Source organism: Odocoileus virginianus, chromosome 18 (genome assembly GCF_023699985.2).
Source record: "Odocoileus virginianus isolate 20LAN1187 ecotype Illinois chromosome 18, Ovbor_1.2, whole genome shotgun sequence".
Taxonomy (NCBI): Eukaryota; Metazoa; Chordata; class Mammalia; order Artiodactyla; family Cervidae; genus Odocoileus; species Odocoileus virginianus.
In genome coordinates this window covers 34,809,233-34,829,864 of record NC_069691.1, presented here as the reverse complement: position 1 = coordinate 34,829,864, position 20,632 = coordinate 34,809,233, and the positions used below count along the sequence as shown (strand labels likewise).

The 20,632-nt window shown below is 39.5% G+C and overlaps 1 protein-coding gene across 5 annotated transcripts in view; it reads right to left on the bottom strand.

Moving 5' to 3' along the window:
- ADAMTSL1 (ADAMTS like 1) overlaps nucleotides 1–20,632 on the bottom strand; it is a 1,044,920-nt gene that overhangs the window by 270,691 nt on the left and 753,597 nt on the right. For all 5 annotated transcript variants that reach the window (XM_070480552.1, XM_070480554.1, XM_070480555.1 and 2 more), the window contains 2 exons: nucleotides 13,566–13,640; nucleotides 8,384–8,541 (listed from right to left, as the gene is read on the bottom strand). In XM_070480552.1, the coding sequence (XP_070336653.1) occupies nucleotides 8,384–8,541; nucleotides 13,566–13,640 (233 nt within the window). The remainder of the gene's footprint in view (nucleotides 1–8,383; nucleotides 8,542–13,565; nucleotides 13,641–20,632) is intronic.

The following is a 20,632-nucleotide window of genomic DNA, read 5'->3' as shown; positions in this document are numbered from 1 at the left end:
GTGTTTCTAACTCAATTTAATGACTTCTCATACTGAAAGTCAAGGAGAAGACAAAAACTGGTCACTTTTCATAGGAATTGATCATGGTGTCATGATGGAGCAGCAGGGAAGTACAAATGTGTATATGGATAATTGCTGAGCTTTAAGTCCATGTAAAAATCAAGGTGATATTACAAACCTATGGAAGACATCAAGTACACATAGGCTCTTCATATTATGAAATGCCATACTTTCCCTTCTCATTTGGGAAACAGGTAATTTGTGAACCTTGGGATGTTCCTCAACTGGGTTTCTTTCTCTTCTGGATGTAGTAGAAACTTTTGCCCCAGAAGGCCAGGAGGGGAGCTGGCAGTCAGTCATGGGTCTCTCACCCGCATTGCTTGCAGTTGAGTTGTTGCTCTGGCATAAGGAGAGGTGGACAGAAGGGAGCTGTGGGCAGACCCATGAGCCAGAAGCCACAGCAGGGCTCAACTTGGTCACCTCTTCTCAGGGCAGCCAGGGGTATCATGACTTAGGAGGGTTTGGATATGGTGGAAATAAATCAGTATGTCTAGGAAGGGAATCAAATGGAAAAGAGGTGAAGCTGTTTATTAAATGCCTTGGTCTCCTATATTTTAATTTTGGGCTGTTCTGGTGGTGGACAGTGATAGCAAACCCTCAAGAAACTGTCAAAATATTTTTAAATGCTTTTGTGGGCTTTCAAGAATATGCCACGATAATAAGATCTTTCTTGTGGCACTTCAGTCAGTCAGTTCATTCACTCAGTTGTGTCCGACTCTTTGTGACCCCATGAACCGCAGCACGCCAGGCCTCCCTGTCCATCACCAACTGCCAGAGTCTACCCAAACCCATGTCCATTGAGTCAGTGATGCCATCCAACCATCTCATCCTCTGTCATCCCCTTCTCCTCCTGCCCTCAATCTTTCCCAGCATCAGGGTCTTTTCCAATGAGTCAGCTCTTCGCATCAGGTGGCCAAAGTATTGGAGTTTCAGCTTCAACATCAGTCCTTCCAGTGAACACCCAGGACTGATCTCCTTTAGGATGGACTGGTTGGATCTCCTTGCAGTCCAAGGGACTCTCAAGAGTCTTCTCCAACACCACAGTTCAAAAGCATCAATTCTTCTGTGCTCAGCTTTCTTTATAGTCCAACTCTCACATCCATACATGACTACTGGAAAAACCATAGCCTTGACTAGATGGACCTTTGTTGACAAAGTAATGTCTCTGCTTTTCAATATGCTGTCGAGGTTGGTCATAACTTTCCTTCCAAGGAGTAAGTGTCTTTTAATTTCATGGCTGAAATCACTATCTGCAGTGATTTTGGAGCCCTCCAAAATAGTCACTTAGGTGGCAACAAATACTTAATATTGATATAGTTGTCATTCTATTGCCTTTCTCTTCCATATTCTGCAAAGCAAGTATCATTCATCTTGCAAACTCCTCTTTCTTCAGGATCATCCACAGTGCTTGGCACACAGCAGGTATTCAAATAATTGCTGAATGAATGTATGAATGAACCAACCAATGAATGATACTGATTATGGTCCTTTCAAGCATTTTCGGAAGTGCAAACTATTATTTGTGACAAATTCTTGGAAGCATTACAGCTTCTTGAGAATTTGGTGGCACGAGTGGTAAAGAACCTATCTGTCAATGCAGGAAAGATAAGAGATGTAGTTTTGATCGCTGGATCAGGAAGATCCTCTAGAGGCATGCATGGCAACCCACTCCAGTATTCTTGCCTGGAGAATCCTATGGACAGAGGAGCCTGGCAGTCTACAGTACACGGCGTTGCAAAGAGTTGGACACGACTGAGGCGACTTAGCACAAACTGCCAGAACATCCCCAAATTAAAATATAGTAGACTGAGACATCTGGGCTTCCCTGGTGGCTCAGATGGTAAAGGATCTGCCTGCAATGTGGGAGATGTGGGTTAGATCCCTGGGTTGGGAAGATCCCCTGGAGGAGAGCATTGCAACCCACTCCAGTGATCTTGCCTGGAGAATCCCCATGGACGGAGGAGCCTGGAGGGCTACAGTCCATGGGGTCACAAAGAGTCGGACATGACTGAGCGACTAAGCACAGCACAAAGGCATTTAATAAAGGTCATCTTTTTACATACATCTTGCCAATCATTTCTTGTTAATAAAATGTTGGTAAAATTGATTATGTTGACAAAATTCATAAAAAGAAGCAGATTGTTACAACATAGCCCTTGCCCAATAGTACTTTCTGCCCTCCTATGAAAGCTATCACTTTAAACTGGATAGTAGCAGAAAGGGCTTATAAAAATGCTAGTTATTATTGGAATAAAACATAGACTCAATTTTTCCATTATTTTAACAGTTGGAAATGCTAAGATTTGAGGTTATTCAGTAAAAATAATGAAAAAAAAATGTTAGCACCCAACTTTATTTTTACACTTCCTATAGTGTTTTCTAGTCCTCCTAGAATGCCAGACCTCAGTACTGGGTGATATAGATAACAGTTCAGCCCACAGGCCTTTGGCTCAGGGCTGCATGAGAGATGTTGGTTATGGATTTACTGCCCAAAGTACTTGAGTAGGGTAGTGGATCAGAGATGCTTCTTTGGAAATAATAACTGTAATGTTGGCTAAGGAACAAAGAGGTGGAAGCAATGTATCAGGACTAAGATGCTGAGGCAGGCAAACTAAGGTCTAATGGAAGGCTGGTCTCAGTGCTCTTATGGAGAAGGAGGGCAGAGAAGAACTCAGCAGAGTGGAGCCAAAGGAGGTAGAATTGGACAGGGGCTGCCACTCTCAGTGCCAGAGAAAGGTGAGGAGTTGGTTCTCTGACTCTTTCTTCAACCTAGCTGTACCACTGGTAAAACAAAGTGGGGAACTCAACAAGAAATGCAGTGTACAGTAATTAGCTCAGTTCTAAATGCCTGGAATTGACTGCCATAAAGGAGCATATTTATTGGAGGAATCACTACCTGTAAAGGTTGGGTAGGAAAATGAATCACTATTTATTACATGCTTCTTCTTTTCCCTCATAGTTAATTTAGTCTTTTCCTCTCTAGAATGTTGGGCTTACAAAAATGATTTTCCCTTTGTATGAACATAGGTGGACAGGCATGGGGTGGCAATCTAGAGACAGGCTGGGTGGTAGGGTGAAATCAATCTGTATTTAAACATTTGCTAAAGTTCAGCCTCCACGAGAGAAAGGAAATGATGATTTCAATCCTACCCGAGATTCATAGGCTGCCCAAATTTCACAAAGTCTGTCTTTATCACATTAGCTTGTAGCAAGTATCTGTAGCTTTTACTATCTGTTCATTTTATTTTGGTACTTAATTATAGTCATCACTATTTCAAAATGCCTATTCAGTGTTTTTTCTCTCAAATGGCATCATGAACTAGGAAAGGGCGGATACCATATTTCAAAGTCAAGCTGTCCCATGCATGAAGTATCTCCTTAAAGAAGAATATACATGGAAGTTCTGTAAACTTACTTCATGAAGTGAACTCTCATAACTTTGTGTATATGATTTCTGCTTAGGAACCCCACCTATTGTTTCGCCTCTAATAAAAACAATTTGGGGGATGCTTTATTATGTATGGGGTTATGCTTCCCTGATAGCTCAGTTGGTAAGGAATCCGCCTGCAATGCAGGAGATCCGGTTTGATTCTTGGATCAGGAAGATCTGCTGGAGAAGGGAGAGGCTACCAATCCAGTATTCTTGGGCTTCCCTTGTGGCTCAGCTGGTAAAGAATCTGCCTGCAACGTGGGAGACCTGGGTTCAATCCCTGGGTTGGAAAGATCCCCTGGAGAAGGGAATGGCTACCCACTCCAGTATTCTGGCCTGGAGAATTCCATGGACTATATAGTCCTTGGGGTTGCAAAGAGTCAGACACGACTGAGTGACTTTCACTTTCACTTTCATGATTAAGTCTGTCCAGAAAGAAATATGAAGGCGTCATCTCTGCTTAAATATCCTAACTTTGCAAATAGAAACCACCAGCCTTCTATTCTTTAGAGTACTTAGGCAAAAATTAGGCTATCAATCTTCCTAATCAAATTCCCCAACTATGAAAATGTAATGTATTTAGAAAATTATTCTCTCTAGGAAATAACTGTTCTTTAGTTGTCAGTACATGAATTGTGAATCAGTGTTCTTGTTCTTAGTTCTGAGTATGATGATTGGTTACTATTCTGCAGTGCCTGTGTGTGTGTGCTAAGTCGCTTCAGCTGTGTCCAACTCTGTGACCATATGGACCATAGCCCACCAGGCTCCTCTGTCCATGAGGAGCAAGAATACTGGAGTGGATTGTCATGCCTTCCTCCAGGGGATCTTCCCAACCCAGGGATTGAACCCACGTCTCTTACGTCTCCTGCATTGGCAGGTGGGTTCTTTACCACTAGTGCCATCTGGGAAGCCCATTCTGCAGTGTATTTTGGCTACTTTGATGGCTTAAGTACTCACTCATCACTTTTTTCTTCTGCTAATATGGCTTTCTTAAATTTTAAAAACGGTTCAAACTGAATATTTATAAATATGCTTTAGCTGCTTTCACAAGAAGAGCTAAATTCAATGTTCTGAAAAAGAATGGACTATGACTAAAAAAACCCCTCTTCTATCTGGGAAGGTCCTTATCTTTTACTGGGTCTGTAGCTTCTGAAAAGATAGCCTGGTAGGGGAAGAAGGGGATGCTAAGCCAGATAATTATCTAGCCAATAGCCAATCATCCTCAACAATTAATGTGATTACAGGTGTGCCTACATCCATTTGTCTTACAGCTACACCTACCAAACTATTCCTGGGTATACCACTTGTAAATCGATCAACCTCTGACCATCTTCAGAGAAGTGGTTGTATGCCATGGTGTACAGAGAGTATTGTAAAAGGTTTGACCAGAAGTTAAAAAAAAGCATTTGAAAAGATGGAAAGGAAGTCACTCAGTTAAATTTGCTTTTATACACACTACCTCATTCAATTCCTTACAAAGACTCTATGTGGAGAGATTTTATTACCATTTTTCAAATAAGTAATAGGCTTTGGAGGTAAAACAACATACTCAAGGTCACACCTCCAGTAAGCAGGACAATATACATAATTCTAGAGTGTCTATCTCTTTTACCCTTCTACAATAGCATTGCCAAAAATGTACAGCCAACGTATGAATTACAAATTTTTGGAAGACATGGCTTCCTAGGAAGACAGATGGGTGCTTAGTCCATTTGTAAAGGTGGCCAGAAAAAGAGATTCCAAAAAATAATATATAGCAATTCTCACTGTGAGAAAAATCTTTCTTTCACACAAAAAGTCTTTTCCTTTTAAAAAAGCAAAAATGGTATTTTGGCAATAAACTTCCTTGGAGATGTTGACAAAGTACCATTCTGACCCCAATGTATTTCATTCAGAAAGGAAGTTGTTGCTTAAATAAGTGTATAATGCAAAAGAGATTATACTTTGAATGACACTGAAAACTGAATCATAAACTGTGTATATAATTTTTAAGCACCGAAATAATGAAAGATGATAAGTAAGCAAAAGGTAATCTTTCAGTTTCAGCTATTCCCTGGGGAAAATTAAGGAAGAAAAGGTTGCTTCATTATAAATCACTGGGAATAAAAGTAACTTTCTTCTTTTTATTTATATCTTCTTATATTATCTTGCTCATTTTCAAGTTTGAGTAAAAGGATTTTAAAAATTATAATCTATTTTATACTAATTTTACATTTATTTGATTCTGATCTTTTCTAATGAAACTTTCATCTCCTCTCATTTGCAACCTGAAGGTATGTCACCAAACAGGATATAATGAAAAACATCACTAAAATGATAGCTTGGCCTGTTTTTGAAAGAAGATATTTTACAGGTTGCTAGGATCTACGAAGTTACCGCGAAGTTCCCCAAAGTTATTTTTTCCTTTAATATATACTTATACACAGAGAGGAAAAAAATGCCCTCTTAGCCATTCCCTTCTCCAGGGCATCTTTCTGACCCAGGGGATCAAACCTGAGTCTCCCACATTGCAGGTGGATTCTTCACCATCTGAGCCATCAGGGAAGCCCCCTTAGAAGCAACACAGAAGGCTAAAAAGAGCTGGAGACAGAAGAAAGGAGACATGATCTTTGGTCCTGGCTTGTCATTGGCCTGAGGTAAGGAATATCACTCAGCTTCCCTCAGGCTCAGTGTCCTTGCAGGCAGAAAGAAGATGTCACCTCTGTCCCACTTCAGCAACTGCCGTGTGGTGAAAGTCCTTTATTCATCCAGCACTTGTTGGTGCTTATTGGGTTTTTCATGGAGCTATGAAGACAGATATACTTCTGTCTTTGAGAAACACACAAAGGGGAGATGTGATGTAAATTGGAATCTAGGGTCGAGTAACAGATGCTTCTGGAAGGGGAAAGTCCTGAAGTACAAATATGAGTTAGGGAAGAGAATGCAAGAAGAAAAAACATTGCAGATAGAGGACACAGCATTACGTGAAGGTAAAGAGTGCAAGATGTTGGGGGACTTGTCAGTCATACAGTTGACTGAAACAGGAGAGGGAAACTCAAAGCTGAGGTGGGAAAGGTAGACAGAATCCAGATTATTGAGAGTTACACATGCTGGGCTATGGCTTTGCATTTTAGTCCCAAAGCAAGGAGTGGAAGTGAGGGGCAATGCAGGATCATGAACAGGGAAAACACTCTGGTTTTTAGAAAACTCACTCTGAAGGCAGTATAGACAATGGCTCAGCAGCTGGGAAACTAATTCAGAGCCCATCACATTAATTCAGGTGAGAAACACATAGACCTAAATTAAGAGACTGGTGGCAAGAACGGAGAAGAATGAACAGTCTTGAGAGATGGCATGGAGGTAGAGCTGACAAAGTTTAATGTCTAACTAGGGGTGTATAGGAGAAGGGAAATGGTGTGAATCACAGGTTTCTGACTTGGCTGGGTAAACAGTGTGGTATTCCACAAGAAATAAAGAAGATAAAGTAGGTTTCTGGGGCTAGACAAGTCCAATTTTGGACACATTGAGCTCATTGTCCCTGTGGGTGATGTGCAGAAGGCAGCTGGCCATGTGAAATGCATTTGACAATTCTGTGAACTGTTCCAATGTGGATAATGTTACTTGAATTCAATTCTATATTTTCAGTATGTGTATTAACTCTTACAAGGCCACGAGGTAAATTAGTGTAAGGGGTTTATTCTAAGGGTTTCAAAAACTTAAGATAGCTCTCATTCTTTTACTGTATTTGTTTGTTAAACTGAAATTATTTAACTACCCACAATGTCATTTCTTTTGTGAGCTATCTCTGATGGTTTGTGGATGCTTGTTCATGGTCATGTAGCTGGCGTCTGGACTGAATTAGAAAGGGTTACCCCGCAGATGGAGACAGAGGACAGAACTCTGGAACACTTCTTTCATGCAACCCCATTGCCCATCACATTTTCCTAAATGCATCCCTACTTCCAGCTGACATGGGGTCATCAAGCCTTGGCTTAAATCACATGTCCTCTGGCTTCAGGTCCCATGATGAAAAATTTATGGAGTCCTGGACACATTACAAGTTTTACAGCTTTACAACTGAAATCCTTCTAGTCCTTCTGACCTACTGAAGGAAAGAAAATATGTTTTATTTTATTGGGATTCCCAAACATTTCTTTGAGTATATACATTTTCCCTATAGAATGTGTATGTTGCTTCCAGCAATGTGTTTCATATTACCTTGAAGAGCAGGGAAGCTCTGATAGAAGGAAACAACTTGGCTTTGTTGCCAGTACAAGAGGAAAAAAAACAACTTGCAATTGGAAGCATGATAAAGTCTATGGATCATTAATTTCCCTTTCTCTTTGACTGAGGATACCTTATATGAGTCAATGACTGTATCCTAGTTTGTTTTAAAAATGGTACGTATCCCTGAACTAATCATATGCTGGCTTTTTGAGGGGAGGTCTTTTTACTAGCTTATACACACACACAAATATATATAAATGTACTATGTGTGTATATATTTTCTTCCTAGAACCTTAAAATTATTCCATGTTCTTATTGCATGTTCTTATAAAGTAGCTCATGCTTGCTCATTTGCATCTGAGTCTTTGCAACCCCAAGGACTGTAGCCCACCAGGATCCTCTGTACACGTGATTTTCCAAGCAAGAATACTGTAGTGGGATGCCATTTCTTACTGCAGGGGATCTTCCTGACCCAGGGATCGAACCCGTATCTCCTGAGTCTCTTGCACTGGCAGGCAGATTCTTTACCACTGTGCCACCTGTAGCTCAACACCCTTGAATTAAACATTTCCTGGATAACAAGCTTTCCAAATCTACGCCAAAGCCTAAAGTCTCTCTTTCTTCAGGGGATTATAAGTAACACTAGTTCAGATGCGGCTTGAAAACAAGGTATCTAAATGGGCTCACCTTGACAATGAAATCTGCTGTAAGTGGTCCAGCCATTCTCAGTATCTCTTTGTCTGGAAATTTCTGGAAGTCCACACTAGAATTGTCCACAAGAAAGATGCCTGTAGAGCTGAGACTGTTTTCACCTTTAGCCCCCTGGAGGGTTTTGGTTTCCAGATCTACGTAATCAAACACAGGGAGAGGTAACAGAGATGTTCCCAGGCCTGCCACAGACCACACGCAAGCACAGCCCATGCAAGGTGGAGAGCTACAACAGGGAGCAGTACCATTCTTTATACGGCTGACATACTCGAAATGTGATCGAAACAAAATAGATAGGTGCTGCTGGATCACATAGGAATTGATGCAGCAAATGAAATTATTTTAAAACTTATTAACCAAGAATTCAGGGATCCCTGTCAAAAAATCTCCAATTCCCTGGATGACTTCATTTGGGTACCCTAATTTACCACAACCATATTCTTTGGACTAAACCATCTCATCCCCCATATATCTTACTGATTTCAGTCTTTACAGCCCTCAGTCTAGAATTTACCCAGTAGTTTTCTTTTTTCTCTATGAGACCCAGGGTACCTCTCTGAGTTCCTTAAGCACTCACTGGGTAATTTGATATTCGTGTTACCTTGCAGTTATTGATACTTTCTGGTTACTTATTGCACATGGGCTATTGTTCAAAATGAAAAAAAAAACAAAACAAAACTACAGTGGCTTAAAGACAGAAAACTAACTATCCTCTTTACTTTTCTTTCTTTTTAAAATCCTTTTTAAATTCAGTCTTGGGTACTTATATGGCATCTTGTAAGAACTTAGGATGGAGAGAAGAACTTCTGGATCCCTGGAGCATTCCAATCTGAATTTGCCCAGTGACAAAGCCTAGGCAGCATCTTTTGTTTTAGGAAATCAGAGCATGCTGGGGAGGAGGGTAATTTTGATATATATTTCAAAGCAGGTTAAATTCTCATGTGATTGAGTATTTTAGAATAATTGCCTGCTGCATGAAGAAACATGGTTCAGTTCAGTCAGTTCAGTCACTCAGTTGTGTCTGACTCTTTGAGACTCCAATGGACTGCAGCAGGCCAGGCCTCCCTGTCCATCACCAACTCCCAGAGTAGACTCAAACTCATGTCCATTGAGTCGGTGATGCCATCCAACCATCTCATCCTCTGTTGTCCCCTTCTCCTCCCACCTTCAATCTTTCCCAGCATCAAAATCTTTTCCAATGAGTCAGTTCTTCACATCAGGTAGCCAAAGTATTGAAGTTTCAGCTTCAGCATCAGTCCTTCAAATGAATATTCAGGACTGATTTCCTTTAGGATGCACTAGTTGGAGCCCCGTGCTGTCCAAGGGACTCTCAAGAGACTTCACCAACACAACAGTTCAAAAGCATCAAATTCTTCAGTGCTCAGCTTTCCTTATAGTCCAACTCTCATATCCATACATGACTACTCGAAAAATCATAGCTTTGGCTAGATGGACCTTTGTTGGCAACGTAATGTCTCTGCTTTTTATATGCTGTCTAGGTTGGTCATAACTTTTCTTCCAAGGAGTATGCATCTTTAATTTCATGGCTGCAGTGACCATCTGCAGTAATTTTGGAGCCCAGAAAAATAAAGTCTGTCACTATCTCCACTGTTTCCCCATCTATTTGCCATGAAGTGATGGGACCAGATGCCATGATCTTAGTTTTCTGAAAGTTGAGTTTTAAACCAACTTTTTCACTCTCCTCTTTCACTTTCATCAAGAGGCTCTTTAGTTTTTCTTCGCTTTCTGCCATAAGGGTGGTGTCATCTGCGTATCTGAAGTTATTGATATTTCTCCCAGCAATCTTGATTCCAGCTTGTGCTTCATCCAGTCCAGTGTTTCTCATGATGTACTTTGCATACAAGTTAAATAAGCAGGGTGACAATATACAGCCTTGACACACTGCTTTCCTGATTTGGAACCAGTCTGTTGTTCCATGTCCAGTTCTAACCGTTGCTTCCTGACCTGCATACAGATTTCTCACGAGTCAGGTCAGGTGGTCTGGTATTCCCATCTCTTGAAGAATTTTCCTCAGTTTGCTGTGATGCACACAGTCAAAGGCTTTGGCGTAGTCAATAAAGCAGAATAGATGTTTTTTGGGAAATCTCTTGCTTTTTCAATGATTCAATGGATGTTGGCAATTTGGTCTCTGGTTCCTCTGCCTTTTCTAAATCTACCTTGAACATCTGGAAGTTCACGGTTCACATACTGTTGAAACATAGCTTGGAGAAGTTTGAGCATTACTTTGCTAGCATGTGAGGTGAGTGCAACTGTACGGTAGTTTGAGCATTCTTTGGCATTGCCTTTCTATGGGATTGGAATGAAAACTGACCTTTTCCAGTCCTGTGGCCACTGCTGAGTTTTCCAAATTTGCTGGCATATGGAGTGCAGCACTTTCACAGCATCATCTTTTAGGATTTGTAATAGCTCAACTGGAATTCCATGACCTCCACTAGAAACATGGATAGACTAAGTCTAACAATGGTTTTAAAACTTGCACAAAGACCCTTGCTTTTGGCAGAGTTGTTTAGCAGAAACAACCCCTGGCAGGGTATGGATCTGGGTCCCCTAGTCATTTAGTCAGAATGACTCCCCTCTTGTATGTTCTGTAGATTGAGGTTTTGGAGTTAAGGACAGTTTTGAGGTCTCTGGAGGCACTAAGATATCCAGTATAGTTACACTAAATTACTCTAGATGTTGCCTACTTCAGGTTTCCCACCAGGAGGAATAGCAGTGGGTAGAAAATGGTGTCCAGTTAATGCCCCTGTCCCAGATGAAGGCAAGCAGCGCTTCTCTAGGAGTAGGTCTGGCCTTCCACCCAGGCACCGGTGCGGGGAGGACCTCGTAGAAGAACATAAGGCACATGCAGACAACATGGAGTGGGACACGCATAGTGGTTATCACCAGGGGAAAGCAATAGCTCTGTGTCTCTTCTCCCGAGCCTTTCCCTCCTCCAGCTGCCTTCGCTAATTTGTGGAGGGATCTCCAGTACTTAAATTAACTTAGTTTCAGAAAACTCATGAAGATCTAAGCCTGAGTATCTGATTCAATTTCATCACCAGGCCTCCCAGCTATCTTTCCCAAGATACTTGTGACTAAAGATGGGCTGGGCCTGGAAAGACTATCTACTCATGTCCTGGAGTGTGTGTTAGTCACTTAGTTGTGTCCAACTCTTTGCGATTCCATGGACTGTAGCCCGCTAGACTCCTCTTTCTGTGGAATTCTCCAGGTAAGAATACTGCAGTGAGTAGCCATTCCCTTCTCCAGGGGATCTTTTTGACTCAGGGATTGAACCTGGGTCTCCTGCATTACAGGCAGATTCTTTACCATCTGAGCCACCAGGGAAGCCCCCTAAATATTTACAACTGGACTCATATTGGGCCACCTTCTGGGACTGAAGGATAAAAGGGTTGCAAGAAAAACAGGGCAACGTTTATTCACACATTTATTTTACTGAGTTATATTCCAAATACCAAAAATTCCTTAGTTATACATATGCTATCAATGGTATGCCTGTTGGCAGAAAAAGCAGATTCTGTTTTGCTTTTCATCATTTATGATTATCATCTGAATCTTCACCTATCCAATCTCTAGAGTAATTAAACCAAACAAAGCCAATTCTTCAGCTTCTTAGTAATCATATAATTAGGAAGTCTGGGATGCCACTACATTTATAAAAATGAATTTTCCTCTTACATCTATTCCTTTGGGTGGGTCCTCTCTTCTGCAATGAGGAATAAGTCCCCCATTTGGTGATGGACTGGTCTAGACTTTTTATTTTAGCCCCTCATTGCACAGAAAAATACTTTTTTTGACTGAGGTTGTTATACCAGCAGTTAATTCTGTCCAGTTCTCAAGGGGAAAAACAAATCATTTGAATGGTAATAGTGTACAAACATATATCATCCTTGGACATGTGAACAATATATTTTGGGGAGTTGTTCAGGGTTAAAAAAGGACTTGAATCCATATAAGGTGGTTTCCCAGAAACTTTTGACTTTGCCTGGACTGTACCTTACTTATTCCTTTATGTCACATGACCTCTCATCCCACCTTTCCCATGAAATGCAATTAGTTTTATTTTTAGAAAGACTTCAGTAGGCTCTCTGAACTTTCACAGGCTCCAATTTGTCTCCCTCTTGTTTGTCTTTCTGGAATGATTTCATTTATAATCCAATTGCCAAAAGATAATGCTTGCTACCTAAATTGGCTTCTTAGGCAAGTGTGTGGGAGGGAAGAGGGAGCAGAAGATGATAGATGGCTCTGGAGGAAGCTAGGAACAGTCACAGCAGAGGAGATCAGAAACGCTCAAGGGACCAACTGAAGAGAAGTCTTTCAGTGGAAGTGAATTTTGCAGAGAATGCTGGCATATCCTCTCCTATTCTCTCCCGGGTTTATAGCCTATAATTTTCTGCTTGTGATTTACAAGTCTCTGTCTAAACAACACTACATGGCAAAAAAAAAAAAAAAAAAAAAAAAAAGATGTGGCTATGTACTAAAGATGTACTAACTATGTACTTTGGCATGACTAAAGATCAATTCTTGCCCAGGTTCTGGTGGGACCCTGCTACCATTTGATCTTCGGGGTTATGATTACCCTTCAATCCTGAATTCCAAAAGCTATCTTCAAGATGTTAGGGTCTTGCATTATCTTTTCTACCTGGTGTGCTTAATGAGACCACATAGTTCTCTTTAAATGCCATTGGGTTAAGATTGTGTGGAGTTTTTATGTTCCTTTGAGTTGATGACGTAATGGAGCATGACAGTAGAAATTAAAAAGAATGAAGAAGAGGGAGGGAAGGTTGGAAAGAAGAAAAACAAGAGGTGAGGCAAGGAAAAGACTGAGATTGACTGAAAAGGAAGAACAGAAAGAATGAGAAATAACATTCACAAAATCATAAACATGTGCTTAACTCAGGAACAATCTATTGGAAGCATCAATTTTGTATCTTTCAGGATGACTGTGGTTAGAGGTAATTACCAGAGAGGTTTCTGCTATCTCCTAGGCAACTGAAAGAGAAATAGAAGTACTCAAAATATCATATTATGATAGAGAATTAAGATTTGTATTCCTAAATCTTAATTTTTTCTGGGGGGAAAAAACAGAACAATAATGACTAAAATTCCCAATATCCAAAAGTCAACAACTGAGTTTACTTACACAGGTGATCAGGTCCTTTTAAGACAAGACGGATATGTCTGCTTCCATAGGGAATACCAACCACTGTGTTGTCCACTAGAGAGAAACAAAGCAGAATCTTAAGGCACATAATTTGATATAAAATTACTGATTGTGTCTTATGTAAGGCACTGATTTACAAACACCCCCAAATGACAATCTTTTAAAAATGTGTTTAAAATATGAACTCCAATATGTGGGAATCAAAATTTCTACTTTCTACAAAATAAAATATGTTGAAAAAGCTGGTCACTTGCTAATTCATGGGGATCTGGCCTTTGAAAAAAAATACATGAATTTTGACATATTGAAAAACAAATTTACAAGTGTTCATTTCTAATTTTAAAAGCTGACCCTTCATCCTCATATTTTAAACTGGAGCAATTGTGTAGAATTACAAAAAGAAAATAACTTATAATGCTCTAAAGAAGATTTTATTATATTAAAATCTGATCTGGATTTCCCTCGGGCAAAGTGAGTATGTTGGATGAGTACCACAGATAAGAAGACACTATCTTGTATTTTTTCAACTTTCTAGGTCAGAAATCATGCTTTCCATCCTTTAATATCCTTCACACTATCTACAGCTAATGCTATATTTTGTGAGTGTCCCATAAATGTTTATTAACATCCCCCCAACATTTCCTCTTGATTTTGAAAATTTTTAGAAATTGACTGAATTAGAGATTATTTTAGAAATTATTCGATTGTCATCCTATCTGAAAACTGAGCCACAATTCAGTGGAAGCACTCCCCAAACCTACATTTGCTAAAAAATTAGAGGAATATAACACGTATCCCAAACACATCACAGGCATGCTCATTTAGAACTCTATTTGTGAAATGAATCCTTTATATCTGCATGGCACTGAAGAATTTCACTTTCCCCTAAACTTTAATATTTATTCCATCACCCCAAACTTATAATAGGGGCAAAGAGGATGCTACCATTCTGATTTGATGACAAAGAAATGAGGCTTCTGAGAAGTATAGTAAGTAACGGAAGGTCAAAGATCAGGAGGGCATTTCAGAAGACAACAGAAAGACAGGTATTTTTAAACTCATCAGCATATTCAGAAACTCTGTGGGATTCTCTGTTTCACATCTTTCCAGCATTATACATTACCATCCTATCTATCACTGAAAGAATTTCATTTAAGTAAAAGAATCCCCAAAGCTAGCCAATTTCTCTGAACCTTAACATTATCATCCTGTCTTTGGGAGAATTTAATTTCAACAAATGAATTTCAGACATTCTCTAGCTTCTCCGACTCTTAGTTTCCTTGTTTGTAAAACAGTGAAACCAACACTTTAACTCACAATACTGCTGTTAGCAGATGTAAGTATGACTATAGATATGTATACTAAGCAGACATATAGTCTGGAACACAGTAGGTATTTTGTAAATATCATTTTATCTGTCTATTCCAAGTCTCCTTAAGGACAGGGACTGAAATGCTGTTTACTTTGATGATGTTTTTAAATGCTCCAAGGCCCAGAGCTCATAGCCAGCTGAATGAGAAAGAAGAATCATATGCTCTCAATTTCTTCCTTAAGAGGTTACATTTATCAAGTTTTCTACAATATTGAACATTCTACACACATTACAACCTTTTAGTTGTTTTTTAATGCCAGGCACTGTTAAAGAAAAGGCTGGATTTTGGATAGCTAAGAGTTTGTGGCACAGAAGAACAAAATACGTAAGGGGAATACAGAAAAGGAAAACAAACGTTGAGACTGGGCCCACAGACCTTTAAACATCTTGCATTAAGCCATGGGTTTTTAAGCTTATAAAAGAAACTCAAAGCAGTTAAAACAATGGGCTTTCTAGAAATAGAAAGTCTTTGTTTATCCACAGGTCAAGTAAAGTGCAAGTAAAAGGAAAGCTCTCTGGCCCCGCAGTGCTCAGCAGTGGGCTTCTGACCCCCACATGGCGCACCAGCCTCCCTCTTTTTCTGTTGAGAAGTGACTCACTTTCCACATGCGGGGGCATTAACCCAATTAACCCAAGCTTTTGGCTGGCACAGCCACCTTTGTACACTCCCCAAGGAAGATGGGGAAGAGCCTAGAAGGTTGTTGGGGGAAGAGGGTAGGATGGAGAGAGTAGACCAGGCCAGATGGAGTGTCTCCAGATTGCCCTCTGCCCTTGCCATGTCAAAGAGAAATACGGAGAACTCGGGCTGGTGCCAGCTTGAACAGTCAGCAATGCACCCAGCATCAGGTGGAGGAAGAGTCCTCACTTATCCTCCTATGGTGCTATAAAGGGTGAGCAGACAACTAAGAGGTCATCAGGCAACTGCCAAATTCATTATTTTATTCCATAGATATTATTTGAGTGTCTCCTAGTATTAGGCTTCATGTTGTTTAGTTGCTAAGTCGTGTCTGCGTCTTTGTGACCCCAAGGACTGAAGCATACTAGGCTCCTCCGTTCATGGGATTTCCCAGGTAAAAATACAGGAGTGCGTTGCCATTTCCTTCCTTAGGGGATCTTCCCAACCCAGAGATAGAAGCCGCATCTCCTGCATTGCAGGCAAAGTCTTTACTGCTGAGTCATTAGGAAAACCCACATATCAGGCATGTATTTAGTGACAGAGAGGACAAACCATCAGTCCTACATTACAGTTCCTACAAAAGGGACCTAAGATAAAATATGCAGGGGAATACCACATACCATACTCCAGTCATGGGAATTCCCAAGCACATTAGTTTCTTAAGATCCCTGAACCAAAAAATTCCATTTCACTCTGTTTAACTAGTGTGTTCCCAATGTGTTTACCCATGGGAACTTTTTATGTATCGTCTTTTCACACTGGCTGATACATCTCAGAATATACTTTGAGAAATGGTGCTCTTCATTTGGCAAAAAGCAAGATAGGAAAAAAAAATAATTTGCCATGTATTGATAAAAAGCCAGTCTTTGAGTTGTACTAATAACTGTCTCATTTGATGATAAATTCTCAACGATTAGGGATGGGTTGGAAGATTCTTCTATTTGCTGTCTAATACAGTATGGTGCACAGAGGGGTGTTTAAGAGGCTGGAGAAGAGGGAGTGGAGGAAAGCGAATCCTCCTATACTGTTGTGGGAAAGCAAACTGGTGCAGCCACAATGGAGAACAGTAAGGAGGTTCCTTACAAAACTAAAAATAGAGCTTCCATATGATCCAGCTATTCCACTCCTGAGCATATATCCAATGAAAACCAAAATTCAAAAAGATACATGCAACTCAATGTTCTTGAAGAAGGAAATGGCAACCCACTCTAGTATTCTTGCCTGGAGAAACCCATGGACAGAGAAGCCTGGCAGGCTACAGTCTGTGGGGTCATAAGAGTCAGACATGACTTAGTGACCAAATCACCACTAACTCAATGTTCACTACAGCACTATTTACAATAGCTAAAACATGGAAGCCAACTAAATGCCTGTCAATAGATGAATGGATAAAGAAGATTCCAATGCACAACGGACTATTACTTAGCCATAAAAAATAATGAAATAATGCCATTTGCAGCAATATGGATGAACCCAGAGATTATCATACTAAATGAAAGAAGTCAGACAAACATCATGTGATATCACTTATATATGGAATCTTTAAAAAATACAAATGAACTTATTTATGAAATAGAAACAGACTTACAGATACAGAAAACACACTTATAATTACCAAAGGGGATAGCAGGTAGCGGAGGGAGATAAACTAGGAGTTTGGGATTAATATATATATATACACACTACTATATTTAAAATAGATAAACAACAAGGACTACATAGCACAGGGAGCTATATTCAATATCTTGCAATAATCTATAATGGAAAATAATCTGAAAAAGAATACATATATATGTATGTGTTTGTACAACTGAATCACTTTGCTCTATAAGTGAATCACCTTGCTATGTACATAAAACTAACACAACACTGAAAATTAACTATACTTCAATTAAAAATTGTTAAAAAAAGACACTGAAGAATGTGTGAGAAGGCTGGTTTTATCACCTGCCTCATCAACAATTAATTTGGTTGGTTTGGCTAGTAAGGTAGGTGGCTACATTCTTTCTTACTGTGCCGTGCATTTCTTGGATAACTTTCCCACAAAGGCACACTGCCCTATTATCAAATGAATCTGCTCTAATCTGTTCTGGCTTTGTTGACAGAGCCATGATGCCAACCATCAGAACATATTTTTAGGTTATTAATGAACAATTCTGACTTCCTTCAGAAATCAGATAATCTCTCTCAGTTAAAGAGACAAGTTTTCCATGGGAATCATAAATTCTGTCATTTCACATTTATAGGATGTAAAAGTGCTTTCTCAAAAAACTGTTCTCAAGAATTTTACCTAAAATATTTCCTCAAAAATCTACAAATGTATGTACATTTCACATCTTTCAATAAACATTTTATATTTGTTTTTAATTTTGTCATATATAGATTTATTCATGTGATTCATTGCTGTATCAGAAAAATAGACAATAATAATTTTTTAAAAGACAGGATTTCCTATCCTGGTATCTGAGCTTGTCTTATTTTTAGACTCATTGGTAAGTTTCATGCTTTTATTTTATTTTTTTATTTTTTTAAGTTTCATGCTTTTAAATTTTCTTCTCTGTAAGCTTATGAAGCTGATAGTTAATCTTCTTATTATTTTTTAGGGAGGGGGGAGCGGGATGGGGAATACATGTAACTCCATAGCTGATTCATGTCAATGTATGACAAAACCCACTGAAATGTTGTGAAGTAATTAGCCTCCAACTAATAAAAATAAATGAAAAAAATAAAAATTAAAAAAAAAATAAAAATTGAGATGTACAACAACAAAAAATCTTCTTCTTATTTTTTAAATGAAAGAGCCATTATTAATATAGTTGGCTACAGATAAAAATAATTGTTGATGGAAGCAACCTAAATGTCCATTGACAGATGAATGGATAAATAAGATGTATAATATATAGATGAAAACAATGCAATACTACACTGCTATAAGAGAGAATGAAATAATGCCATTTTTAGCAATATGCAGGGATATCGAAATCATCATATTAAGCAAAGTAAGTCAGACAGAGAAAGGCAAATATCATATGAGATCACTTATATGTGGAATCTAAAATATGACACAAATGAACTTATTTACAAAACAGAAACAGATTCATAGATGTAGAAAACAAATTTATGGTTAACAGAGGGGAAAGGGGATGGGGGAGGGATAAATTAGGAGTTTGGGATTAGCAGATACAAACTACTATGTATAAAATAGATAAACAGCAAGGTCCTACTGTATAGCACAGGGAACTACATTCAATACAGTAATAAACCATAATAGAAGAGAATATGAAAAAGAATATATATACACATATGTAAAATGATATGTATATTATATATATACATACATACATATATAGGCTTCCTTGGTGGCTCAGATGTAAAGAGTCCACCTGCAATGCGGGAGACCTGGATTTAATCCCTGGGTTGGGAAGATCCCCTGGAGGAGGGCATGGCAGTCCACTCCAGTATTCTTGCTGGGAGAATCCCCAGGGACAGAGGAGCCTGGTGGGCTACAGTCCATAGGGTCGCAAAGAGCTGGACACGACTGAGCGGCTAAGCATAGCACACACACACACACACACACACACACACACACACAGCACACACACACACACGTGTAACTGAATCACTTTGCTCTATACCAGAAACTAACACTATATTGTAAATCAACTATACTTAAGTAAAAAAATAGTTTGTCAATCTTTTTTTTTTTTTTTTTAAATATTTAGTCATACCATATGGCATGCAGGATCTTAGTTCCCCAACCAGGGAGATCCAACCCACACCCTTGGCAGTGTAGTGTGGAGTCCTAACCACTGGACTGCCAGGGAATTCCCAATAGTCTGCCAATCTCGAGGAAATCTGAATGGCTTATTTCTTCTCTTCATGACAACTTTATTATTATTAAAATATATACAACAAACTAAGGTGAGACTGAGGGTTTGAGTCTTTCAAAACCTCCCCCCACTACTGTTTATCAGCACTTGCACAATGGAGGATGCATAGTGGACAGACCAGACAAGCTGTAGCCTTCTCTCCAGCTGACCAACTTCATCCCTACAGGTGCCCAGGTCAAACACTTTGGAGACACCCTTGAATTCACCTTTACCTCTAATCAGTTACCAAGATCTATTGTCACTAGAGTCAAAATATCATATTTAATTGATTCTAAGAGGAACAATTGTTCACATCAGAATATAGACATATATAAAGTCAGAATGCACTGCACCGTCAATAGCATTTATATTTTCTCTCACAGAGGTAGTATCCCTATCACAGTTATCTTTGCCTACACAGGTACCAACCAACATCAAAAGAGGCAATACATCAAATATGCAACATGGATGTCAGCAGCTTAGAAGAAGATGACAAGACAATAGTGGAACACGGTATTTAACCTCTTGGAATCAAATTGCTGTGGGAGCTGTAAGGAGATAAGGAATCAAAAGCACTTAACAACATTTCCAAAGTGGGAGCCAAAAGCAGGCTACTTCTACATAATTGCAAAACTGAATCAAGAACCCAGGGTCAAAACTGTTTCCTGTCAAGATGAAGGAACAGGGCTCAGGCTTAACTTCCTGTCTGAAACAATCAAGAAGTCAGAAAAAAACTGTATGAAACACTGACTTTCAAGACCCTGAATATTAAGCAAAAAAAGGACAGCAATTTCTGGGATTGAGGAAAACAAGAGAAGAACCTTAACATTGCCCAGCCAGAATTCTGCCTTGAAAGACTTTTCCACGCCATCCATGGAAGTGGGAACTTGGATACAGCTTGGAGGCTTCCCTGAGTTAAGGAGAAAAAGCTAAGGGTCCAAAGACATCAAGGTGACTAGAGTTTGAAGGACAGGTTATCCCTCTGTGTCCAGAGAGGAGAGAGTAATACATAGACAACTCTGGAGATTTAAGACCATTCCTTTTAGGTGTCCAGCAGTGATCAATATACTAATCAGTACATGTGTGTGAAAAAGCAACCTGAGGCCAGGAAAAGAACTACACAAATAGG